Genomic DNA, 27230 nt, shown 5'->3' on the forward strand with positions numbered 1-27230 from the left:
AACATTTCTTAACGTCTGTGGTACCAGTTTTCTCTCTGGCTTAGTTTTCTTCCTGTCTGGCCACATCACACAGGCTCCTCCCCTGTCTCTTCTTCCTAGGGCACATATGAGCATCTGGTCCATTGGCTCTGTCCTCCATCTTCTCCTCACTCTTGGAGTGACATCATCTACTTGCATGGCTTAAATTATCAACTCATTGTTACTGACTGTTCAGATCTGCATTTCTGGCCCCTTGATTGGCTCCCGATCAGAGTATGCATAATTGCTTACTGGACACATCCATTTATTATTTCACACACCCTGAATTCAACACCTCAAACTAAAGTCTCCAAGTAGAACTATGTTTCTCCCTCCATCTTATCCCTGTTCTCGTTCAAGTTAATCTGGTCTCTATGTCTTTGATAGAACCTGTTTCCAAGTCATTCTCCATCCTGCAGCCAGACTGATCTTTTTTTTCTTTTTCATTTTTTTTTTTTTTTTGAGACAGAGTTTCGCTCTGTCACCCAGGCTGGAGTGCAGCGGCGAGATCTCGGCTCACTGCAACCTCCACCTCCCAGGTTCAAGCAATTCTCCTGCCTCAGCCTCCTGAGAAGCTAGGACTATAGGCACATGCCACTGCACCTGACTAATTTTTGTATTTTTAGTAGAGATGGAGTTTCACCATGTTGGTCAGGCTGGTCTTGAACTCCTAACCTCACAATCCACCTGCCTCGGCCTCCCAAAATGCTGGGATTACAGGCATGAGCCACTGCATCCAGCCCAGACTGATCTTTTTAAAATATAAATATGGATGCTTTATATTTATATTTTATATATAATATATAAAATTATTATATATATATAATATAATATATATTGTATTGTGGGTGGTGACTCATGCCTATAATCCCTGCACTTTGGGAGGCCAAGGCAGGAGGATCGCTTAAGTTGAGGAATTCGAGACCAGCCTGGGTAACAAAGTGAGACCACATCTGTACAAACAATAGAAAAATTAGCCAGGTGTGGTGGTGCACACCTGTGGTCCCAGCTACTCAGGGGGCTGAAGTTGGAGGACTGCTTGATCCTGGGTGGGGTCAAGGCTGCAGTGAGCCGAGACCCTGCCATTGCACTCCAGCTTGGGTAACAGAGTGAGACCTAGCTTCAAAAAAAATAAGTAAAATAATCATGCCACTCCCCATTTAATACATGTGATAGCTCCAACTGCTCTAAGATAAAGTCTCAACTCTTTAACATGGTTTTCTAGGCTCTTCCACCCCAAACACCACTGAACCTGTACTTCCCCATACACGCTATATCACATCTAAGTATCCACACAGGTTTGTCTCTGAGTTCCCTTATATGACTAACATCTATTTGTGTTTTTAAGTGTGGGGTTAAATACTACTTTCTTCGTGAACTCTTTCACGATCTTCTCCTCTCTTGCTCATGTTAAGTGTCCTTCCAGATGTGTTTCCATAGCACCCTTCTCTCTTTGCAGTATTTCTCAAATTGCACTGAATTGGTCTTTTATTTGTTAATTTCTTCAGAATAAAGAAGAGAGCTCCTTTGGGCACTGCACCTTGCTCACAATCACATCTCTAGTGTATAACATTCTAAAAAGCGGGCAAAGTCCTAATCTTATACATGCACTCATGATTGACTTGCTTCCTACGTAAATGTATGGCCCTCTGTATCAGAAAGGTAGTTTACTAACCAAAGTTCAGCCGATATTGGATACTTAAGCCACACTTTAAGTGTCAATCTGAGAGATATAAAACAGGATGCCAACACTTCCACATATTTCATGGTTTCTGGGAACAACAGACCTGAGAAAGGTCTATGTTAGAAAATCTCAAAGTTTACTTACTCAAATAATAGAAGCTACAAGACATATTCCAGTGAAAGAGTGGAAAGTCTCACATTCCAGTGAAAGCGTGGAAAGTCTCATATTCCAGTGAAAGAGTGGCTGGAGTCAGTGAAGTGCAATCAGAGCGAGGGGCAAAACCATCAGTCTTTACTCAAGTCAGAAGCTGAAGGGAAGGTTAACGCACAGTTGCTGTGCAGTGGCCAAGTTAGTTGAATCTGGGCGAAGCCGTAACAGTTAGAGACCTCTCCCCACAAGAGCATTTTAAACTTTCAATAATTACAAGGGTCTCACACTAGAGCGTTCCTATTTACTCAAGAAGAGACTAACGGAAAAAACACTAGCTTGGCTAGCACCATCCTTACAATACTGAGTAGATTAATCAACTTTAGAATGCCAGGCTTTCAATTTAAAAAATGGGAACAGTATCCTCCTATAAGGTTGTGAAGCTCAGATGCAAGAATTAACCTACAAACGATTACACTAACAAACCGGTCTTATTTCTGGCTAAATGGCCAATGAAGCAAGCTGGTTCAGGCAATCTGCCAAGTCGTTTCCTACATTTGTGATGTATAATGCTCTGATCTTGGAGTGGTTATTCTTTTAGATATGAAATATACAGAAACGATCTGCAGGGCTATGTGGGCTTTCTTTAATACAGGAATATGGCTCTTAAATGTCTCTTCAACAAGGTGGGGGGCTCCTTGTATTTCTTTCATGTTTTTGCCATATGGAATGTGTATACAGAGTCTATGGCTTATTTCTTCATAAAGGGAGTATCAAAATCTCCAGGGTTAAGGTGGTGGGAGAGAGAGGGAGAGGAGGCATGTGCCTGATCTTTGGTAAAATTCCTCCAACTAGAAGCCAAGTATGCAGAAGTCATGTCATATATATAATTAATGTCTAAAGGAATGAGGAATAGGGGTGATAGGGTATTTTTGACCAGTGTTTACGCTGCACCTCTAGCTCCAGAACACAAAGCCCTCTGCCTTGCCTAGCACTAGTGCTAGGAGGATTTCTGGAGGCATTTGTCTCCAATCTGAAGTAGAAACAAAGGCAGAAGAAATTACTTATTTTTCATTAAAGGTATCAGGGAAACTACAGGCCCTTATTTGGATGGCTGAGACGGCTTAACTCTTAACCATTTCATGCACAAACTGTTGTAGAAAGAATGTGAAAAGGTAGGAAAATAAGTTCGGAATAAAGCCGGTCACTTTATTTTTATTTTATTTTTGAGACAAGGTCATACTCTGTCACCCAGGCTGGAGTGCAATGACGCAGTCTTGACTTACTGCAACCTCTGCCTCCCGGACTCAATCAATCCTCCTGCCTCAGCGTCCTAAGTAGGTGGGACCACAGGCAAGCACCACCATGTCTGGCTAATATTTGTATTTTTTGTAGAGATGGGGTTTTGCCATGTTGCCCAGACTGGTCTTGAACTCTTGGGCTTCAGCAATCTACCCACCTCAGCCTCCCAAAGTGCTAGGATGACAGGTGTGAGCCACTGTGCCCAGTCACACAAGACACTTTATTCCTTATGAGATGAGTAAGAATCAGGAAAGGACTAAAAGAAAAAACACTCTCATTTCTTGTAAGAGTCATCAGGAAGGGAACCAATATTTACTGTTAACCTACTGTGCAACAGGTGTTTTCCTGTATTTAATCAATTCTTTATATCAACCATGCAACATCATTTCCCCTCATTTTATAGATAAATGAGTTGAGGCTCGGAGAGGACAATTAACTGCTCCAAATCAGCAATTAGTTAAGTGACAGACTTGGAGTCTGACAAGGCATGTCTACTTCCTGGAGTATGACTCTTCATAGTCTTCAATGTGTGACTGTTCTTTTGGAAGAGCACTGAAGAGCCACTTTGGCTGGGATGGGAGTAGTGAAAGAGGAAAGAGGTTGAGCGAATGGAGACCATGAGGACTTGGCACTCCTGTGTAATTTCCGCTGTGCCTAATTTTCCTTCTGATGACTATTGTGACTTTTTTTATTTGTGTTTTGGACGGGGAAAGCCTTTACTATTACTCTCTACTTGTAATGAGGAAATGCGAATTGAATTATTCTTGAATTGTTCTATATGGGTAAAAATCATTATACGCTATTATATAGTTGAGAAGTCTTGGTGAAAGCCTTAAAGTAACTGATGAGCAATTGATAATGAAATGAGGCCCTAAAGAGAATGTTATTCCGGTGGCTGAGGGGGTGGTTTGTGTATGTGTGTGGTATATATGTGTTTACAGTCAAAGGAAAGTGGTCATTAAAGCCAGCCATTATGGACTTCTGGAATGGCTGGAATTGCCAGCCATTATGATTTCTTTCGAAGACCAATTTGATTCATTTAAACAGGGAAGCAGAGACCCTGTTTCCTTCTGTCTCAGGCAATGCTACCCCCTCATTTATCCCGAAGGCCAAGACACCGGCAGCCGCAAAGGGAAAATGGAGGGCATTCAGGAGGGAAGTCAACTGGAAGCCCTCGGTCAGGAATCCTTGATGCTGAGAAATGTATACGGAGTAGAAAAGTGTGGAGAAAGAGAGAATGGATGTAGAACCTGAGTGTGCTAGTGAAGCCCTTAAGGACAGAGGCTGGATCCTGGGATCTTTGCATCCCCATCTCTGGCAAAGCCCCTGTTACATAACAGGCTAAATGAGTGAGCCTTTGTCAAACTGAATTACAAGAACTTCGGGCCAGGGCTTTTTCTCCTCTCTCCTCACCCAAAGGGACTGGCTGAAGAAGGGAAGAAGAAGAAGGAGAGATATTTCTGCTATACCAGAATCCTAGGAGTGTAAATACTGGCATCCTAAGAGCACACAGGGGAGAACAATATGGCACTCGTAGGGCACATGCCCCACACAAGTTCCGTGAGGAGGGCTGCTTAGCATGGGGGACACTATGCCATCTAAGTCCTTTGAGTACCTGAGTATAGGTGGGAGTGGCAGTGACCTCTGACTCAAAGAGCTTGAAATTCCTTGAGGGAAGAAAACAGCTTCTTTTGTAAAAGGGAAAGTTTAAGACATTGTGATACCACCTCTTTAATTTTCCTGATATCTTCATCATTTGAAACATAATTTTTCATCATCTTTCTATTGCTTGCTACTCCCCCTCTAGCCTATAATGCAAACGTAAAAAGTAGTTTGCCATTCTTTGAATATGCCACATTCTCTCAAATCTGCTATTTTCACCCTTCTCTGGCTAAAATGTTTTTTCTCGCCTGCCTGCCTGGCAAACTCCCGCTCATCCTTCAGGCATCAGTTCAAGTCATGTTAATTCCTCAGGGATGCATCCTCTGACCTTTGTAAGTATGCTTAGGTGGCCTTCTTCAGTAAGATTTTTCCACACCTCTATTAATTCATCTCATTGCTTACTGAATGCTCAGTTTATCTGTTTTCCTCCTGTGTAGTGAGCTCTATGTAGGCAGGGATTGTATCTTAGTCATCTTCGGAAGCCTAGAATTTTGCACAGTACCTGATGTGATAAATAGCTTTGGCAGGATATAAAACCCAAACTGTGTAAACCCCAAACCAGCTTGCAATCATACAATTTACTTTTTGTGTAGCATCTGCTATCACGTGCTGGTAGGTTAGGCTTCCAGCTAGGGGGAAGGATTAACTAGCAGTGGGACATTAGTAACCCACTGTAGGATGCACACATCACCAGGATTAGCCCTTAACACATGCTACAATCTGGGCAAGGGGAAGAAGTTTAACTACCTCAAACTCTTGCTTGAGGTAGGTGGATGGCTCAATACTCCAAAGGACGCTCTGAGGCAAAGTTCTCCTCAGCAGTGGGCAGTACCCTATTAACCTAACAGGGAGTGGCATTTTCAGATGTTGATGTCCATAAGGTCTTCCTTCTTGTATAGTCTACCTACCTTTTTAATTTTTAGTTTTACAAATTAGGAAGAAACTACAGAATCAGGTAGAAACTACACAATCAGGTCGATACAGCTATACAAGACCCAGAACTGTGAAGTCGAAGTTTCCATTGATTGATGAATTAGTCTCTAGGATGTGTGCAAAGTTTCTAGGAACAGATATTAGTTCTGATTTTTAAAAAAGAGCATTAACAACAATAAGAAGAGAGTGGAGACTGGTTATCAAACATGGCCACCCTTTTGCAGGCTTATTCTCATCATAAATAGATAGTTTACAGCTCTGCTAGCAATCTTATGATTTAACTGAAATAGCAATCTGAACAACAGCCCATGATTCTACCTTTCACTCTTCATAAATGTATCATTTCCTTAGTGCCAGGCTTTTCTCTTTAGAAAAGCAATTTCACCCAACTTTCTCCACAGGCACATGTGCCACACTCCAGAGCTATCACACCTCTAGAGAAGCATCCTTCTTGGAGCTCTAATCCAAGCTGATGCTGAAGTTTCAAAGTTTACTAAGTCGTTCCCTTGTCAATACTAATCCATTCTCTATCTTGGTGACTCAGACTCCCAATACCTTTATCTGAGGAAGAGGACAGTGATGTAGAAAGAGCTGGTAACTTTGAAACAGCATCTTCCTTTGCGTCACTCCTCTCAAATGCTGAATGTGAGAACAGTCTTCTCTTCCCAGGCCCACCCTGAGACGGAGTGGGTGGAAATCTGGTGGCTAGGTATTCAGAGAAATGGTTTTGCCAAAGGCAGCTAGGCCCCTTACAGAGATTTTAGACAAAATAAAGAAGTGAGCCAAGAGGACGGAATTTATGCTGGGGTAACAGCTGTGATATGTGAAATTTAATTTCAAAGCGTTCTTCCTTGCAGAGACAAAGGCAGCTACAAGGACCGGTGTGGCCCCAGCATGCACACACATGCTGATCTGGCAGAGGTCAGAGTAGCTGACTTATAAACTAGAAGCTGTGCCGACTCCACAGGAAAATAAAGATAACACAAGATATCCAGCCACCTAAGAGCATGGATAATCTCCAAGTATCAACAACTGCCTCCATTTCTCCCTTGTCATGACCCTCAAAGTCATGTGAGAATTTTAGAAGGATGCGGCAAATCGTTTACTTTGTGATCTTTAGGTTTCAGATAACTCCATACTTCTTTCTACAAAGGCTATTTTCCCACAAGGAGATCGTGGTCCAAGGTGAAGCATTCCATGCTCCCATATTCCTCACCTGATGTATTACAAAAGGAAGGTGACAAAAGGGTTTGTGGTAGATACGGTCCTTCCTAATTTGGACACTTGAAAACAGTTCAGATAAAAAAAAAAAACAAAAACCAAAAATAATTATGAAAGTGTTGTTTACAAAGTTGCTCTGGTAATATGCAAAATGTTAATGAAAGATACGGGTTTCCAGTGGCAGGGTCTGGAGAAGGGGTGGGAGGCACCAGATCCAGCCATGAAAGTGGCAAGAAGCAGTCCTAAAATGAGCCAAGGAGATGAATGAGGAGGAAAAGGCTTCCAAGCAGAAACAAAAAGAAAAGACAAAGACATTCGAGGAGCTGAAAGCAAAGGCTGTGGGCAAGGGTCCCCTGCCCAAAAGGTTGATTTAAGAAATCCGGCCAAAAGTAAGTTGTTCTTTGTGTCTGAGGTCATGGCGACCCTTGCCTTCCATTCTTAAGCATCTGTATTCCCCGCCATAATATCTTTTGCCACCTACAGCTAAAATGAAGTGCTGTGTTGGAACCTGTTGAACATTTAAGAATAAACTTTTGTAAAGAACACAAACAAACAAGCAAACAAAACAACAACAACAACAAACAAAAGCAAAAAAGATATAGTATAGTTGAAGTATAGTTAAAGTCCTTTAAATAAAGATATGGGTAGACTAAGGAAGGCTAGTTTTAAAAAAGAGTAATTCTTTCTATCTTATGTATGGCATTATTGTAATATTTTGAAACATTTAAAATAACAGTAAATCAAATGTATTCCTTCCCAATCTTCATTCCAAAGCAGTTGACCATCTCAGCGGTGCAAGTGTGCATACTATGAGGGTCACCATCTGATTCAGTACTGTGGATGGTAAATCAAAGGGGAGGCCTCTTTTCCAGAGAAACACAGGTGTGGAAAGGCAACTACAGCAGTGTGTAAAGCGTGGAAGGACGTGTTTGTGGACAACACCAAAAAAGAAAAGTTCAAAATGAATCCTTTCAGATCCTTTCCTCTGAATATCCATATGTTAATAATATACTGAAAACAGACATGTTGTCACAAACTTCTGTAAGGAATGAAATTAGGTATAATCTTTCTAGAGGCAATATAGAAAAATGTTTTCAGAACTGTAAACAGTTCCTACCATGTGCCCCATGACACCCCTAGGAATCTTAAGAAAATAAAGAGATATGTGCACGTGTGTGTGTGTGTGTGTGTGTGTGTGTGTGTAGTGTTATTTATGAATGTAAAACTAAAAAAAAGTATGTCTGAAAGTGGGGAAAAGGTTAAATTATGACAAATCTATTTAACAAAAAATACTGCAAGCATTTAAAAATGAGTATGTTTATAAATGATCTAGGGACAGAAGAAACAAAACCATAATTACATATCATTTCACAGTCATAAAATATCAGATTGATGAAAACCAAAAATGTTTCTAAAAACCTTTTAATAAGAAACTGTTTATGATAATATACAGAATGAAAAGAATAAGATGCCAAAACTGTGTTATATTATGATTCCACATAGATTTAAACAATCCTTTCCTGGGAGTGATGTTAGCAAGACAGCAGAACAGGAAGTCCCAGCTCTCATCCGCCAATAAAAATACTGAGTAATCAATGATTTATGGACCAAAATACCTCCTAAGAGAATGCCAAAATCCAGTTAAGAGGTTGTAGTACCCCAGGAGAGCACAAAGCCAAGAAACCCACACCGAAACAGGTAACAAGAGCGATTTCATGTTACCCACATCAGCGCCTCCCTGAAGCTGGCATGCCTCAGCGCCAGAAGAGAACGTCCTGGCCCCTGACATCTCCCACAGGGGAAAGTAAAGAGATCTTTGATATTCTGGCTTTTCAGAGGGCTGCGTGGGGAATGGCTTTACCTTGGTTCACTTGGAACACTGACGGAACTGGAATAGTGTGGATACCTGGGCACCGCTAAGAACAAAGGAAAATGGTGGGTGGCTCGCTGTAGTCAGCACAGCTTGATGCAATTGGGAGAAAAGGGGATCAGCCTGAAGCTTCTACTTTGGGAGGGCTGAAGAAAGGTAGACTGGGTCACCCTCATTCTAGCTCTTCTTAGTCCCAAGGGAGTAATTTCTGTGTCACCCCATTCGGAGCACTAACAGAACTAGCATAGTTTGGATGCCTGAAGGACACTTAGAACAGCGTAGACAGACAGGTGGCTTGCTGTGGCTGGCACAGCTTAGCGTAATTGGGAGGTGCACACAACTGGAGATTTCTCCCTTGGGAGAGAGAGAGTGGAGCAGAGTATGCATCCAGCATTCTGGCTTTTTGGAGGGCTGTCTGAGGGAGTGGTATCTGACTCTCCTGATTCGGGGCACTGATGGCGTACACTGAGGGCTTGGTGGCTGCTTAGAACAGGGGACAGCTGGGTAGCTTCCGGCTCTAAAACCAGATAACTTGCAGTATTGAAGACAGACATCAGAGGGTGCAAGGATTATGGGCTCCTGAAAAAGGATTCAGAGTTCTCTAAAATCTCTAGCAAAGATGACTGGTGAGGGGCTTCTGCTCTAGCAAGTCAGCCTCTATACTGGAAGAGGTAGCTGATTCTTCAAACATGCAGATCCCAATATAGCTACAAGAGACAGGAAGAAACAGGAAAACATGGTTCAATGGAACAAAATGAATTTCCAGAAATCGACCCTAAAGAAACAAAGGTATACGAACTACCTGCATAACCGTTGTAAAGATGCTCAACAAGCTAAAAAAAAGATGAATAAACAAAATGAGAATACCAACACAGAGAAAATATTTAAGGGAACTAAACAGACATTTTCAAGCTGAAGAATACCATAACTCAACTGAAAAATTCAGATGAGAGCTCAAGAGCAGAAAACAAAGAAGAAAGAATGAGCAAACTTGAAGACAGGCCATTTGAAATTATCCACTCAGAGAACAAAGATAAATAAGAATGAAAAAGAGTTAAGAGAGCCTTAGACATGAATGGTACACACCCTCATGCAGACCAACACATTATGGAAATCCAAGAAACAGCAGGAAGAACAAAGAGGGCTCAAAGCTTATTTACAGAACACTTTTCAAATCTGAGGAAGGAAACAGACATCTAGATTCGAGAAGCCTAATGACAACCAGGATTAATGGAAATAAATTAAACTGGGACCAATGACAAAATTATAATAAGTCAAAGAAAAAAAAGACTTTGAAAGTAGCAAAAGAAAAGTGATTTGTCTGTGGATTTCTCAGCATAAATGATCCAGGGCCAGAAGTGACTGTGATGATATGTTCAAGGTGCTCAAACACACACACACACACACACAACACTTGCCACACAAGCATATTACATCCAGCAAAACTACCCTTTAAAAATGAAAGACAGTATTTTCTCAGGTAAACAAAAGTTGAGAGTTCATTACTGCTGGACTTGCCTTACAAGAAAGTCTAAAAGGAGTTCTTCAACTTGAAATGAAAGAATGCTGAACAGAAACATGAACGTATAAAGCTCAATGGCAAAAGTAAACAGAGACAGGGCTTGGTATCCATGGGAGATTTGTCCTAGGATCCCTGATAGATACCAAAATCCACGGATGCTCAAGTCGCTTACATAACATGACACAGTATTTGCATATATCCTATGTATATCCTTCTGTACGCTTTAAATCATCTCTAGATTACTCATGATACCTAATAAAAGGCCTACATATCACTACATTGGCATAGATTCAACATAGTACTCAGCATGTGGAAAATTCAAGTTTTGTTTTTTGAAACTTTGTGGAATTTTTTTTTCTGAACATTTCAATCTCAGGTTGGTTGAATTCAAATGCAGCGATCACTGATATGGAGTGCTGACCATATGTAGGAAAAATACACAATACTTTAATATTGTAATAGTGGTGTGTAAATGACTTTTAACTCTGGTATAGAAATTTTTCAAAAAGTATTACAATACTTTACCTATAAATATACATTAGTGGGAACACAATAAAAAAGGATATAATTTGTGAGGGAGTAAAAGTATAGTTTTGTCATATGACCTGAAATCATTATCAGCTTAAAACAGATCATTTTAACTGTTTTATGTAAACCCCATGGTAAGCAAACAAAAAAACCCCTAAAAGACACACAAAAGAAAATGAGAAATAAAGGTTATTACAAAAAAAAAAATCAGTAAAACAGAAAGGAATACTCATAAGAGTAAAGTAAAAAAGTGACAAGACAGAAAAGAAAATAAATAGCAAAATAGCAAGAGTAAGTCTTTCTGTATTGATAATTACTCTAAATACAAATGGATTAAACTCCCAATCAAAGCTGGGAATGTGGCTGAATGTATTGAGAGAGAGAGAGAGAGAGAGAGAGAGAGAGAGAGAGAGAGAGAGAGCGCGAGAGCGCACGCGCGCCACCCAAATATATGCTGTCTACAAGAGACTCACTTTAGATTTAAAGACACGTACACCTGAATGTGAAAGAATGGAAAAAATATTACATGCAATTGGTAATAAAAAGAGCAGAGGGGTAGTCATACTTATATTATACAAAATAAGTAAAAAACTGTCAAGAGAGAAAGAATGACACATAATGATGAGTCACTTCATCACAAAGGCATAACAATTATTAATACATATGCATCCATCATCACGGCACGCAAATATATAGAGTAAACAATGACAGGACTGAAGGTAGAAATTAACAAGAGTAGGATATTTCCTCACCCCACTCTCCATAATGTACAGAACTTCTAGGCAGAAGATCAATAAAGAAACAGAGAACTTCAAAAACACAGTGGACCAAATATCCTAGAAGCCATATACAGAACATTCCACTCAACAGCACGAGGATATATATTCTTCTGAAGTGCACACGGAACATTCTCTGGGACAGATAAAATTCTAAGTTACAAAACAAATCTTACCAAATTTAAGAAGACTGAAATAATGGCAAACACATTTTCCAATCACAAAGAAACCGAAGTAGAAATTAACAGCAGAAGGAAAATGGAGACTTCACATATATGTGGAAATTAAGCAACATGATCCTGAACAATCAATGGGTCAAAAAAAAAATCAAAAAGGCAACTGGACAATACTTTGAGACCAACAATAACGGACACACAATATGCCAAAACTTATGGAAGGAAACAAAAGCAGTACCAATAGGCAAGTTTATGGCAAGAAACACATTAGAAAAGAAGGAAGATTTAAATAAACAACTATTTTTACACCAGATAAAGAACAAAGTAATGCAAAGTTAGCACAGGAAAGACACAATAAAGATTAGAGTAGAAATACATGAAATAGAGAAATGAAAATCTAATTAAAGGTTAGAGCAGAAATAAATGAAATAGAGAAATGAAAAAAAACCTAAACATTTCTTTTCAAAAGATGAACAAAATTGACAATCCTTTAGCTAGATTAAGAAAAAAATAGAGAACACTCAAATAAAAGAAATCAGAAATGAAACAGGAGGCATTGCAATTGATGCCACATAAACTAAAAGGATTCTAAGAAACTATTATGAACAATTATACACCAACAAATTGGGAAACCTAGAAGAAAGGGATAAATTACTAGAAACCTATAATCTACCAAGACTGAAGTATGAACCTATAATCTACCAAGACTGAAGTATGGAGAGCTAGAAAATCTGAAAGGATCTATAATAATAAGTGCATTGAATCTGTAATGAAAACCCTTCCAACAAAGGAAAGTTTAGGACCAGATGGCTTCACCAGCGAATTCTACCTAACAGTTAAACAACTAAAGCCAGTCATTCTCAAACTCTTCCAAAAAATTGAAGAGAAGGGAACGCTTCCAAACTCATTTTACACAGCCAGCATGACCCTGATATCAAAACTAGAAAACAGCACTATGAGAAAACTATTTGCCAATATCCATTATGGACATAAAAGCAAAAACTCTAAACAAAATGATGGCAAACTGAATTCAACGGTACATTAAAAAGATCATATACAATGACTAAGTGAGATGTATCCTTGGGATGTAAAGGTGGTTCAACTATGAAAATCAGTCAAAGCAATAAAATACATTAACAGATCAAAGGATAAAAATTACACGAACATCTCAATAGATGCAGGAAAGCGATGAAATTCAATATCTTTTCACGATAAAAAACCCTCAAATGAGAAACAGTTTCAAATGATCTTATATGTAGAAAACCTAAAGATTCCCCAAAAGCCTATTAGAATAAACAAATTCAGCAAAGTTGCAGGATACAAAATCAACCATCAGTTCCACTTCTATACACTAACAATGAACAGTCTGAAAAGGAAATGAATACCATTTACAACAGCATCAAAAAGTAGTAGAAAAATACTTAAGAACAAACTTGATCAAGAAGGCAAAAGACATATACACTGAAAACTATAAAACACTGCTGAAAGAAATGAAAGAAGACACAAATAAATGAAAAGACATTCCATGTTCAGGGATTCAAAGATTAAACATTATTAAAATGTCCATACTGCCTACAGTGACCTACATATTCAATAAAATCCCTATGCACATCCCAGTGGGATTTTTTGCAGAAACAGAAAAAAAATTCTAAAATATATACATAATCACAAGACTCTGAATAAGCCATAAACGATACTGAAAAAGAAGACCAAAGCTGTAGGCCTCACATTCCTGATTTCAAAACATATTACCAAGCTACAATACCAAATCAATATGGTTCTGGCATAAAGACAGAAACATGCATAGACCAACAGAATGGAACACAGAGCTCAGATAAATTCAACACATATATGGGGGGAAGCTGGAACCCTTAAGTACTGTTGTTCAGATATAAAATGCTACATTGCTTTGGAAAACCATATGGAGTTTCTTTAAAAAATTGAAAACAGAACCATATGACCCCACAGTACCACTTCTGGGTATTTATCCACAAGAAATGAAATCAGGATCTTGAAGAGATATTTGCACTCCACTTGCACTTCACTATAGCATTACTCACAATAGCCAAAAGGTGGCAACAACCTAAGTGTTCACTGAAGGATGAATAAAGAATACGTACTACAGTAGGCTCCCCTTATCTCTCCATGCAGGATGCGTTCTAAGACCCCCAGTAGACGCCTGAAATTTTGAATAGTCCCGGACCCTATATATAGATGACCCTTAAACAAAATGGGCTTGAACTGTATAGATCCACTAAAAAGCGGATTGTTTTCCATCAAATGAGGACGGATAATACGGCACTTGTGGGGCATGAAACCCGAGTATGCAGAAGCCCGCTTTTCTTATACGTGGATTCTACAAGGCTGACTGCAGGACTTGAGTACGTGGGGACTTTGGTATATAAGGGAGGTCCTGGAGCCGATCCCCTGTGTGCATGGAGGGATGACTATATACTATGTTTTTCCTATACATATCTATATAAGATAAAATTTAATTTATAAATTAGTCACAGTAAGAGATTAACCATAATAACTAATAATAAAATAGAACAATGATAACAATATGCCACCACCATTGTTCTCTGGGGGCTATTATTCAGTAAAATAAGGGTTACTTGAACACAAACACCGCGATAATTGGACAGCTGATCTCATCACAGAGACGTCTATTAAGTGACTAAAGGATAGGCGAATATAGGATGGCTATGCCGGACAAAGGGGTGATTCACATCTGGTCAGGATGGAGCAGGACTGAGAAAGATTTCATTATGCTACTGAGAACAGCATGCAATTTAAAATTTAAAACAGTTTATTTCTGGAATTCTCCACTGAATATTTTTTAACATTAGCAAACAAACTGCAGAAAGTGAAACCACAGATAAGAGAGACTACTGTATATACATATACTGGACCTCGTTTAATTACTTCATCAAATTTAGTGGATTTATCCGCTTTGCTTTTACCTTTTGCAAGTAAAGAACTGTTCCCTTCAGTACAGCATAAAAGGTTTTCCATCCTCGTTTTCCTCTGGGAGCTAGAAAGGGGGAAAAATGTAAAATTTTATTTGACATCAGCATTTTAGAAAGAGAATCTAAATGATCAACATGGTGACAGCGTTTCAATACTCTACCTAGCTACCAAAACTAATAACAATAAGAACTAAACTTTTCTGAGCCTTATGGTATACCAGGCAGCATTCTAAAATGTTTTCCATATACACTCTTAACATTTACAAGGATCCTACCAAGTTGGTACGATTGCTTTCTTCTTCTTACACACCTGAAACACAGGGTAATAACTTGCTAATGGTCCCACAACTAGGAAGAAGAGAAGGCTGAAAAGCCAGGTAGCATGGCTGACTACAGACTGGGTAAGCACCGGAGGCATACTGGATACACATAGCAATCCAAGAGAAAGCTTAAAAAGGTCATGTACCAGAGTGCTTTATAGCTTCTTCAACGATTCTAGGAATCATAAAGTAGTCTCAGAATATGAAAGGACTGCTTTTGGCATTTCTCCCACACCTCCCTCAACCAGACTGCAAGTTTAATTATTATTACTCCTATTGCAACCTGTGCATATCTCTACTGAGAATCTTGCTGTAATGTACTATTTTTGTCTAAATGTCTCTTTCACTAGACTATGAATGTCTCGATAGGAGGTATCCTTCATCTTTAGAATTCATTAAACCTAGCACAGTGCAAGGCAGACATTAAACACAATCATACAAATTCTCCAAATTAATTAATTCTTTCAGAAATTCTTAAATTTCTTCTGTTTATATTTTCCTGGATATAAAGTAGATTTTCTCTATTGACTTACATAAACTCTTACAAATTGTCCTCAAGTAAAAAGCATTAGATTAGCAAGTCAGTATAGGATTTATTATCTTAATAAAATTAAAATCTGTAACTGGAAAATGTTATTGCTTGAACGTCATTTTTCTAAACATGTCTGCCGAAATAGACAGGGAGAGCCATTTACTCATGCTCTGTATCAAACACTTGGCTGTCTATAGTCCGTCTTTACCTTGGATACCTGATTACAACAGAAAGTACATTATTGTTAACCAAATCCTTTAAATCTCTTTTGACTGAATACTCAAGAATTCTTAGACTTGGAACTAGGTGAATAGCCACTTACAGAACACAGGCAATCCTGCCAACACCATACTGAGATATCCACCTGGCAAGAAAGGAGTCAAAATATCCGCCCTGCAGGTTTGCAAGGGAGATAATAAATATCATCCCTTCTGTCTTCACTAGGTGAGGCTTAAAGGTATACTAAAAATATATATAACCAACAAAAACAAAAGATAACCATACATCGTGTGTAATGTAAACATTCACTACATTGTTCAACAGATGTGAAATTCTGATACTGCTCACATGAGCACTGTGCACACAGAAGGGACCAGGGCCGAGAGGGCTGCTGCAGAGCAGGACCCCAGGCGGCAAGGTGTGCAGGAGGCACCTGACCTGAAAGCAGACCCACTGGTTTCCAGACCCTTCACAATCTTACCTGTTCTGAAACGTACCCTCCCCCTCCGCAGCCCCTAACAAGTCACTCTACTGCGCTGTACTTCAGCTGTACTTCCGCTTCGTTTTAAAATGTGGGTAATTCCTAGAACTTAAGGCAAAGCACTGGCTAATGCTGGTATGGAACCTAGAGAAAATCTTTTTGTTTTCAATAGAGGAGCCATAGGTCCTGAAGTATGAAGGCTTTCCCCAAGCCCTAAAGCTAATTTATTGGCACCTTGAGATCCCTTTAGTTTAAAAATCTATACATCTATGTTTCTACTTTTGCAGTAAATCTATGAATCCGAATCCACGTTTACAAAATTTTAAACAGTTCTTTCTCATTACTACACTAAGCCTACTAGAGACAGACTCCAAAGAGCTCTCCAAGTGAAATGTGATTTTAAAAGTCACTCATGAGTGACTAATACTCACTAAGTCAGTTACTTAGTAACGGACTTACTAATTGTACTCACTTCCTGTACTCTCTGCTTTTCTATTTCCCACAGAAGTATACAACTTAACCTTATCTTTGGCCAGTTACAATTTAGTTATCTAACACATGGATGAAACAACCTGTAATCCTCCCAAAAAGATAACTAGGGAGCAATGATTCACCAGTATTTAGCTGGTGTGGTATAAAAGCACTGCTCTAAGTGCTCTGACATGTATTAATCCATGTAACTCACATCATCATGATAAGAGTAAGGTACTACTGATACTTCCATCTTACATGAGACAGATGGGTGCCAACAAGCAGAATTCAGGGGAAGAAGGGACCACCGTGCACCGTGGGCTGGGAAGGCCCTCTAAAGCAGGTGCAACTGCTCTGACTTGACCAACAACCACACACACAGTGTCGCTGTTGCCATCAGACGCTCGGCGACTCTCTTCAGGTAAAACACAATGAGCTGGACATTAACGAATCACAAGCACTGGTCCTCATCATGAGGCCTGTAGAGAGAGTGAAAGTGATTTCACAGCATGTGTGTTATTAAACACATAGAGCTCCGTAAAGAGTTGTAATTTCATATAATGAACTTGATGAGAGGAAAAGTGAGAAGAGTGAGAAGATTAACGACAGGAAGCCTAATGTAGCAACTGAGAGGCTTTAATTACAAGAGCAGTGGGGAATCAATCAGCTGCCATCCTTTAATATCCAGGTATCTGATTAAAAGACACCATTTTACATGTGAGCCCATCTTTTCACTGCAGTTTTTACTATGCATGCTTAAGGTCCGAAGATAATCAACTGCTCTCCTTCTTGAAAATACAAGAACCTTGTAGGGTTTTGATTCCAATAATCTGCCTCTATCCTTAATTTAGCTTTTTTTTGGGTGTGTTTGTTTTAGTGCTACTGAAACAGACATCATTGTTTTTCTTTTTTTTTTTTCTGTTTTTGCGCTGTACCTTGTTTTTTATTTTTTTATTTTTTTTTTTTTTATTATTATACTTTAAGTTCTAGGGTACATGTGCATAACGTGCAGGTTTGTTACATATGTATACTTGGGCCATGTTGGTGTGCTGCACCCATCAACTCGTCAGCACCCATCAATCCGTCATTTATATCAGGTATAACTCCCAATGCACTCCCTTCCCCCTCCCCACTCCCCATGATAGGCCCCGATGTGTGATGTTCCCCTTCCTGAGTCCAAGTGATGTCATTGATCAGTTCCCACCTATGAGTGAGAACATGCGGTGTTTGGTTTTCTGTTCTTGTGATAGTTTGCTAAGAATGATGGTTTCCAGCTGCATCCACGTCCCTACAAAGGATGCAAACTCATCCTTTTTTATGGCTGCATAATATTCCATGGTGTATATGTGCCACATTTTCTTAATCCAGTCTGTCACAGATGGACATTTGGGTTGATTCCAAGTCTTTGCTATTGTGAATAGTGCCGCAATAAACATACGTGTGCATGTGTCTTTATAGCAGCATGATTTATAATCCTTTGGGTATATACCCAGTAGTGGGATGGCTGGGTCATATGGTACGTCTAGTTCTAGATCCTTGAGGAATCGCCATACTGTTTTCCACAATGGTTGAACTAGTTTACAATCCCACCAACAGTGTAAAAGTGTTCCTATTTCTCCACATCCTCTCCAGCACCTGTTGTTGCCTGACTTTTCAATGATTGCCATTCTAACTGGTGTGAGATGGTATCTCATTGTGGTTTTGATTTGCATTTCTCTGATGGCCAGTGATGATGAGCATTTTTTCATGTGTCTGTTGGCTGTATGAATGTCTTCTTTTGAGACATGTCTGTTCATATCCTTTGCCCACTTTTTGATGGGGTTGTTTGTTTTTTTCTTGTAAATTTGTTTGAGTTCTTTGTAGATTCTGGATATTAGCCCTTTGTCAGATGAGTAGATTGCAAACATTTTCTCCCATTCTGTAGGTTGCCTGTTCACTCTGATGGTAGTTTCTTTTGCTGTGCAGAAGCTCTTTAGTTTAATTAGATCCCATTGGTCAATTTTGGCTTTTGCTGCCGTTGCTTTTTGTGTTTTAGACATGAAGTCCTTGCCCATGCCTATGTCCTGAATGGTACTACCTAGGTTTTCTTCTAGGGTTTTTATGGTATTAGGTCTAACATTTAAGTCTCTAATCCATCTTGAATTAACCTTCATATAAGGAGTAAGGAAAGGATCCAGTTTCAGCTTTCTACTTATGGCTAGCCAATTTTCCCAGCACCATTTACTAAATAGGGAGTCCTTTCCCCATTTCTTGTTTCTCTCAGGTTTGTCAAAGATCAGATGGCTGTAGATATGTGGTATTATTTCTGAGGACTCTGTCCTGTTCCATTGGTCTATATCTCTGTTTTGGTACCAGTACCATGCTGTTTTGGTTACTGTAGCCTTGTAGTATAGTTTGAAGTCAGGTAGAGTGATGCCTCCAGCTTTGTTCTTTTGACTTAGGATTGTCTTGGCAATGCGGGATCTTTTTTGGTTCCATATGAACTTTAAAGCAGTTTTTTCCAATTCTGTGAAGAAAGTCATTGGTAGCTTGATGGGGATGGCATTGAATCTATAAATAACCTTGGGCAGTATGGCCATTTTCACGATATTGATTCTTCCTATCCATGAGCATGGTACGTTCTTCCATTTGTGTCCTCTTTGATTTCACTGAGCAGTGGTTTGTAGTTCTCCTTGAAGAGGTCCTTTACATCCCTTGTAAGTTGGATTCCTAGGTATTTTATTCTCTTTGAAGCAATTGTGAATGGAAGTTCATTCCTGATTTGGCTCTCTGTTTGTTACTGGTGTATAAGAATGCTTGTGATTTTTGCACATTAATTTCGTATCCTGAGACTTTGCTGAAGTTGCTTATCAGCTTAAGGAGATTTTGGGCTGAGACAATGGGGTTTTCTAAATATACAATCATGTCATCTGCAAACAGGGACAATTTGACTTCTTCTTTTCCTAACTGGATACCCTTGATTTCTTTCTCTTGCCTGATTGCCCTAGCCAGAACTTCCAACACTATGTTGAATAGGAGTGGTGAGAGAGGGCATCCCTGTCTTGTGCCAGTTTTCAAAGGGAATTTTTCCAGTTTTTGCCCATTCAGTATGATATTGGCTGTGGGTTTGTCATAAATAGCTCTTATTCTTTTGAGGTACGTTCCATCAATACCGAATTTATTGAGCGTTTTTAGCATGAGGGGCTGTTGAGTTTTGTCAAAAGCCTTTTCTGCATCTATTGAGATAATCATGTGGTTCTTGTCTTTGGTTCTGTTTATATGCTGGATTACATTGATTGATTTGCGAATGTTGAACCAGCCTTGCATCCCAGGGATGAAGCCCACTTGATCATGGTGGATAAGCTTTTTGATGTGCTGCTGAATCCGGTTTGCCAGTATTTTATTGAGGATTTTTGCATTGATGTTCATCAGGGATATTGGTCTAAAATTCTCTTCTTTTGTTGTGTCTCTGCCAGGCTTTGGTATCAGGATGATGTTGGCCTCATAAAATGAGTTAGGGAGGATTCCCTCTTTTTCTATTGATTGGAATAGTTTCAGAAGGAATGGTACCAGCTCCTCTTGTACCTCTGGTAGAATTCAGCTGTGAATCCATCTGGTCCTGGACTTTTTTTGGTGGGTAGGCTATTAATTATTGCCTCAATTTCAGAGCCTGCTATTGGTCTATTCAGGGATTCAACTTCTTCCTGGTTTAGTCTTGGAAGAGTGTAAGTGTCCAGGAAATGATCCATTTCTTCTAGATTTTCTAGTTGATTTGCGTAGAGGTGTTTATAGTATTCTCTGATGGTAGTTTGTATTTCTGTGGGGTCCGTGGTGATATCCCCTTTATCATTTTTTATTGCGTCTATTTGATTCCTCTCTCTTTTCTTCTTTATTAGTCTTGCTAGCAGTCTGTCAATTTTGTTGATGTTTTCAAAAAACCAACTCCTGGATTCATTGATTTTTTGGAGGGTTTTTTGTGTCTCTATCTCCTTCAGTTCTGCTCTGATCTTAGTTATTTCTTGCCTTCTGCTAGCTTTTGAATGTGTTTGCTCTTGCTTCTCCAGTTCTTTTAATTGTTATGTTAGAGTGTCCATTTTAGATCTTTCCAAGCTTTCTCTTGTGGGCATTTAGTGCTATAAATTTCCCTCTACACACTGCTTTAAATGTGTCCCAGAGATTCTGGTATGTTGTATCTTTGTTCTCATTGGTTTCAAAGAACATCTTTATTTGTGCCTTCATTTCGTTATGTACCCAGTAGTCATTCAGGAGCAGGTTGTTCAGTTTCCATGTAGTTGAGTGGTTTTGATTGAATTTCTTAGTCCTGAGTTCTAGTTTGATTGCACTGTGGTCTGAGAGACAGTTGGTTATATATTCTGTTTTTTACATTTGCTAAGGAGTGCTTTACTTTCAATTATGTGGTCAATTTTGGAATAAGTGCGACATGGTGCTGAGAAGAATGTATATTCTGTTGATTTGGGGTGGAGAGTTCTATAGATGTCTATTAGGTCCGCTTGGTGCAGAGATGAATTCAATTCCTGGATATCCTTGTTAACTTTCTGTCTCGTTGAGCTGTCTAATGTTGACAGTGGAGTGTTGAAGTCTCCCATTATTATTGTATGGGAGTCTAAGTCTCTTTGTAGTTCTCTAAGGACTTGCTTTACGAATTTGGGTGCTCCTGTATTGGGTGCATATATATTTAGGATAGTGAGCTCTTCCTGTTGAATTGATCCCTTTACCATTATGTAATGGCCGTCTTTGTCTCTTTTGATCTTTGATGGTTTAAAGTCTATTTTATCAGAGACTAGGATTGCAACCCCTGCTTTTTTTTGTTCTCCATTTGCTTGGTAGATCTTCCTCCATCCCTTTATTTTGAGCCTATGTATGTCTCTGCATGTGAGATGGGTCTCCTGAATACAGCAGACTGATGGGTCTTGACTCTTTATCCAGTTTGCCAGTCTGTGTCTTTTAATTGGAGCATTTAGTCCATTAACATTTAAGGTTAATATTGTTATGTGTGAACTTGATCCTGCCATTATGATACTAACTGGTTATTTTGCTCGTTAGCTGATGCAGTTTCTTCCTAACCTCGATGGTCTTTACATTTTGGCATGTTTTTGCAATGGCTGGTACCGGTTGTTCCTTTCCATGTTTAGGGCTTCCTTCAGGGTCTCTTGTAAGGCAGGCCTGGTGGTGACAAACTCTCTAAGCATTTGCTTATCTGTAAAGGATTTTATTTCTCCTTCACTTATGAAACTTAGTTTGGCTGGATATGAAATTCTGGGTTGAAAATTCTTTTCTTTAAGAACGTTGAATATTGGCCCCCACTCTCTCCTGGCTTGGAGAGTTTCTGCCGAGAGATCTGCTGTTAGTCTGATGGGCTTCCCTTTGTGGGTAACTCGACCTTTTTCTCTGGCTGCCCTTAAGATTTTTTCCTTCATTTCAACTTTGGCGAATCTGGCAATTATGTGTCTTGGAGTTGCTCTTCTGGAGGAGTATCTTTGTGGCGTTCTCTGTATTTCCTGAATTTGAATGTTGGCCTGCCCTACTAGGTTGGGGAAGTTCTCCTGGATGATATCCTGAAGAGTGTTTTCCAACTTGGTTCCATTTTCCCCCTCACTTTCAGGCACCCCAATCAGACGTAGATTTGGTCTTTTTACATAATCCCATACTTCTTGCAGGCTTTGTTCATTTCTTTTTCTTCTTTTTTCTTTTGGTTTCTCGTCTCGCTTCATTTCATTCATTTGATCCTCAATCGCTGATACTCTTTCTCCAGTTGATCGAGTGGGTTACTGAAGCTTGTGGATTTGTCACGTATTTCTCGTGTCATGGTTTTCATCTCTGTCATTTCGTTTATGACCTTCTCTGCATTAATTAGTCTAGCTATCAATTCTTCCACTCTTTTTTCAAGATTTTTAGTTTCTTTGCGCTGGGTACGTAATTCCTCCTTTAGCTCTGAGAAGTTTGATGGACTGAAGCCTTCTTCTCTCATCTCGTTAAAGTCATTCTCTGACCAGCTTTGATCCGTTGCTGGCGATGAGCTACGCTCCTTTGCAGGGGGAGATGCGCTCTTATTTTTTGAATTTCCAGCTTTTCTGCCCTGCTTCTTCCCCATCTTTGCGGTTTTATCTGCTTCTGGTCTTTGATGATGGTGACGTACTGATGGGGTTTTGGTATAGGTGTTCTTCCTGTTTGATAGTTTTCCTTCTAATAGTCAGGACCCTCAGCTGTAGGTCTGTTGGAGATTGCTTGAGGTCCACTCCAGACCCTGTTTGCCTGGGTATTAGCAGTAGAGGTTGCAGAAGATAGAATATTGCTGAACAGCAAGTGTACCTGCCTGATTCTTACTTTGGAAGCTTCCTCTCAGGGGTGTACTCCACCCTGTGAGGTGTGGGGTGTCAGACTGCCCCTAGTGGGGGATGTCTCCCAGTTAGGCTACTCAGGGGTCAGGGACCCACTTGAGCAGGCAGTCTGTCCATTCTCAGATCTCAACCTCCGTGTTGGGAGATCCACTGCTCTCTTCAAAGCTGTCAGACAGAGTCGTTCGCGTCTGCACAGGCCTCTGCTGCTTCCCCTGTTGTTTTTTAGTTGTGCCCTGTCCCCAGAGGTGGAGTCTACAGAGACAGGCAGGTTTCCTTGAGCTGCTGTGAGCTCCACCCAGTTCGAGCTTCCCAGCGGCTTTGTTTACCTACTTAAGCCTCAGCAATGGCGGGGGCCCCTCCCCCAGCCTCGCTGCTGCCTTGCGGTTAGATCACAGACTGCTGTGCTAGCAATGAGGGAGACTCCGTGGCCATGGGACCCTCCCAGCCAGGTGTGGGTATAATCTCCTGGTGTGCCCGTTTGCTTAAAGTGCAGTATTGGGGTGGGAATTACCTGATTTTCCAGGTGTTGTGTGTCTCAGTTCGCCTGGCTAGGAAAAGGGATTCCCTTCCCCCTTGCGCTTCCCAGGTGAGGCAATGCCTCGGCCTGCTTCAGCTCTCGCTGGTCGGGCTGCAGCAGCTGACCAGCACCGATTGTCCGGCACTCCCCAGTGAGATGACCCCAGTACCTCAGTTGAAAATGCAGAAATCACCGGTCTTCTGTGTCGCTTGCGCCGGGAGCTGGAGACTGAAGCTGTTCCTATTTGGCCATCTTGCTCCGCCCCCCCACCATCATTGTTTTTCTATAACATGCTACTGTCAGTTTGACGTTTACTTTTATCTTTACTGATCACTTCTTTCTGTACCTCAGATTGTTTTCTGGAGGCCGTTTTCAATTACTTCTTGAAGTCTACCCTTAGAAGTTCCTTTAGTGAGGAGGGTCTTCTGGTGGTCAATCTTCTTCTATTTTTGTTCGCATAATAAATGTCCTTATTTCATTAAAATTCTAAGTTGGTAATTGCTTTTTCTTATGAAGATATTATTTCACTATCTTTTGGCTAACACCACTGTTGCAGTATTGCTAGTGTTTAGATCTGTGTTCCCACCCAAATCTCAGATTCAACTGTAATCCCCAGTGTTGGAGGTGCAGCCTGGTGGGAGATAATTGGACCATGGGGGTGGTTTCTCATGAATGGTTTAGCACCATCCCCTTCTCGTGACAGTGAGTGAGTAAGTGCTCATGAGATCTGGTTGTTTAAAAGTGTGTAGCACCTCCCCCACTTTGCTTGCTCCTTCTCTGGCCATTTGAAGTGCTGTTCCCCCTTAACTTTCAGCCATGACTGTAAGTTTCCTGAGGCCTTCCCAGAAGCTGAACAGACGCCAACATCATGCTTCCTGTACAGCCTGCAGACCCATGAGCCAATTAAACCTCTTCTTATAAATTACCCAGTCTCAGGTTTTCTTTATAAAGCAGTTTGAAAATGGACTATTACAGAAAATTGGTACTGTGAAGTGAGGCATTGCTTATAAAGATACCTGAAAATATGAAAACAACTTTGCAACTGGATAACAATCAGAGGTTGGAAGAGTGTGGAGGGCTCAGAAGAATACAGGAAGATGAGTGAAAGTCTGGAACTTCCTAGAAACCAGATGAATGGTTATGACCAAAATGCTGGCAGTAATATGGGCAGCAAAGGCAAGGCTAACAAGGACTCAGATGGAAATGAGGAACTTATTGGGAACTGGAGTACAAGTCACTTTTGTTATGACTTACCAAAGAACATGGCTTGCATTGTGCCCTTGCCCTGAGGATCTGTGTAACTTTGAACTTGAGAGTGATGATTTAGCGTACCCGGCAGAAGAAATTTCTAAGTAGGAAAAGTGCTCAAGATGTGGCCTGGCTGTTCCTAACACCCTATGCTCATATCTGTGAGCAAAGAAATGACCTAAAACTGTAACTTATATTTAAAAGAGAAGCAGAGCATAAATGTTTGGAAAATTTGGAGCCTGGCCATGTGGTAGAAAAGAAAAGCCTATTTTCAGAAGAGGAATTCAAGCAGGTTGCAGAAATTTGCAGAAATTTGCACAAATTAAAAAGGGTCAAAGTGATAACAGCCAAGACAATGGGGACATGGCCTTGAAGGCATTTCAGAGACCTTCACAGCAGCCCCTCTTGAGGCCTAGAAGGGAAGAATGGTTTCATGGGCCAGAGCCAGGACATTGTTGCCCTGTGAAGGCTTGGAACACTGCTCCTTGCATCCCAGCCTCTCCAGGTTCAGCCACGGCTCAAAATGGCCTGGGTACAGCTTGGGCTGCTGCTACAGAACATGTAGGTCATAAACTTTAGTGGCTTCCACATGGCTTTGAGCCTGTGTCTACACAGAGTAGGCAAGAACTGAGGCCTGGGAGTCTCCACCTAGATTTCACAGGATATATGAAAAGTGTGGATGTACAGGCAGAAGACTGCTGTAGTGCTGGAGCCCTGATAGAGAACTTTCTACTAGGGCAGTGTAGGGGGCAAATGTAGGGTTAAAGCCCTCACAGAGTCCCCACTGGGGTGCTACCTAGTGGAGCTGTGAGAAAAGGGCCACCACCCTCCAGACCCCAGAATGGTAGAGCTACTGACAGCTTGCACCATATGTCTGGAAAAGCTGCAGGCACTCAATGCCATCCCGTGAAAGCAGCTGCAGGGGCTGAACCCTGCAAAGCCACAGAGGCAGAGCTGCCCAAGGTTGTGGGCGCCTACCCCTCATACCAGTGTGCCCTGGATGTCAGACATGGAGCCCAAGGACAATTTTTTGGAGCTTTAAAATTTAATGACTAACCTTCTGGGTTTCAGACTTGTGTGGGGCCTGTAGCCCCTTTCTTTAGGCCCATATATCCCTTTTGGAAGGCAAATATTTTCTCAATGTCTGTATCCCCATTGTATCTTGGGAGTAGTTAACTTGTTTTTCATTTTACAGGTTCATAGGTGGAAGGAACTAGCCTGGTCTCAAATGATACTTTGGACTTTGGATTTCTGACTTAATGGTGGAATAAGACTTTGGGGACTGTCGGGAAGGCATGATTGTATTTTGCAATGTGAGAAGGACATGACATTTGGGAGGGGCCTGGGGTGGAATGATACGGTTTAGGTCTATGTCCCCACCCAAATCTCATGTTAAAGTGTAATTTCCAGTATCGGGAGGTAATTGGATCATGACTCAACAACGGTTGAGCATCACCCGCTTGGTGCTGTTCTCATGATAGTGAATGAGTACTCACGAGATCTGGTTGTTTAAAAGTGTGGAGCACCCCCCTTCTCTTGCTCCTCTGGCCATGTGAAGTGATGCTCCCCCTTTACCTTCTACCATAATTGTGAGTTTCCTGAGGCCTTCCCAGAAGCTGAGCAGATGCCAGCATCATGCTTCCTGTACAGCCTGTGGATCTGTGAGCCAGTTAAACGACTTTACAAATTACCCAGTCTCAGGTATTTCTTTAGATCAATGTGTGAACGGACTAATACAGATTTCTACCCTGAGTATAAGTGTTATATCTAAGCAGGGGTTTCTTTTAATTTATACAGACTGGTGTTCTTTAAGCTTCCTGTATATTATTCTGAAAAACCTGTAGACATATCTTTGAATACTGTCTCTCCTCTATCGTCTTCATGATTGTAACTTAACACTCCATTCTAACTTCTCACTTCATTCCACTTGTGACTTATCCACTCTTTCATATTCTCCATCTCTCTGTACTTCTGTGCTAAATGCTGTGTAATTTTATTTCCGGTACTGGCAGGCCACCTAGATCCAAAAATGCCCTAAAGGCTTAGCATTCCCAGGGTTAGCCACCTCCCCACATTTGTACTCATGCTTTATTCCTGGCCTAACAGGATTTCCCTTTCATTGTTACAGGCTTATCCATTCAGATAAAAGTTATTTAAAAATATTTCATCTATCGTTTTTAGATGTTTTATTATGGGAGAGTTTCAGAATCTGTAGGTCATTGCATTGCAAAAAATAGATTCTCTATTGCATTTTTCTTTCCTTCGTTTTATAAAAAGGGAAGAATTTATTCACAAA

General features: G+C 40.5%; 1 protein-coding gene across 3 annotated transcripts in view; it reads right to left on the reverse strand.

Annotated features, from left to right (window-relative positions):
• The window catches only part of PSD3 (pleckstrin and Sec7 domain containing 3), a 565834-nt gene that overhangs the window by 55461 nt on the left and 483143 nt on the right, over positions 1-27230 (reverse strand). For all 3 annotated transcript variants that reach the window (XM_033226836.1, XM_033226855.1, XM_033226845.1), the window contains one exon: positions 14803-14873. In XM_033226836.1, the coding sequence (XP_033082727.1) occupies positions 14803-14873 (71 nt within the window). The remainder of the gene's footprint in view (positions 1-14802; positions 14874-27230) is intronic.

This window comes from Trachypithecus francoisi, unplaced genomic scaffold, assembly GCF_009764315.1.
Source record: "Trachypithecus francoisi isolate TF-2019V2 unplaced genomic scaffold, Tfra_2.0 Contig01440, whole genome shotgun sequence".
Taxonomy (NCBI): Eukaryota; Metazoa; Chordata; class Mammalia; order Primates; family Cercopithecidae; genus Trachypithecus; species Trachypithecus francoisi.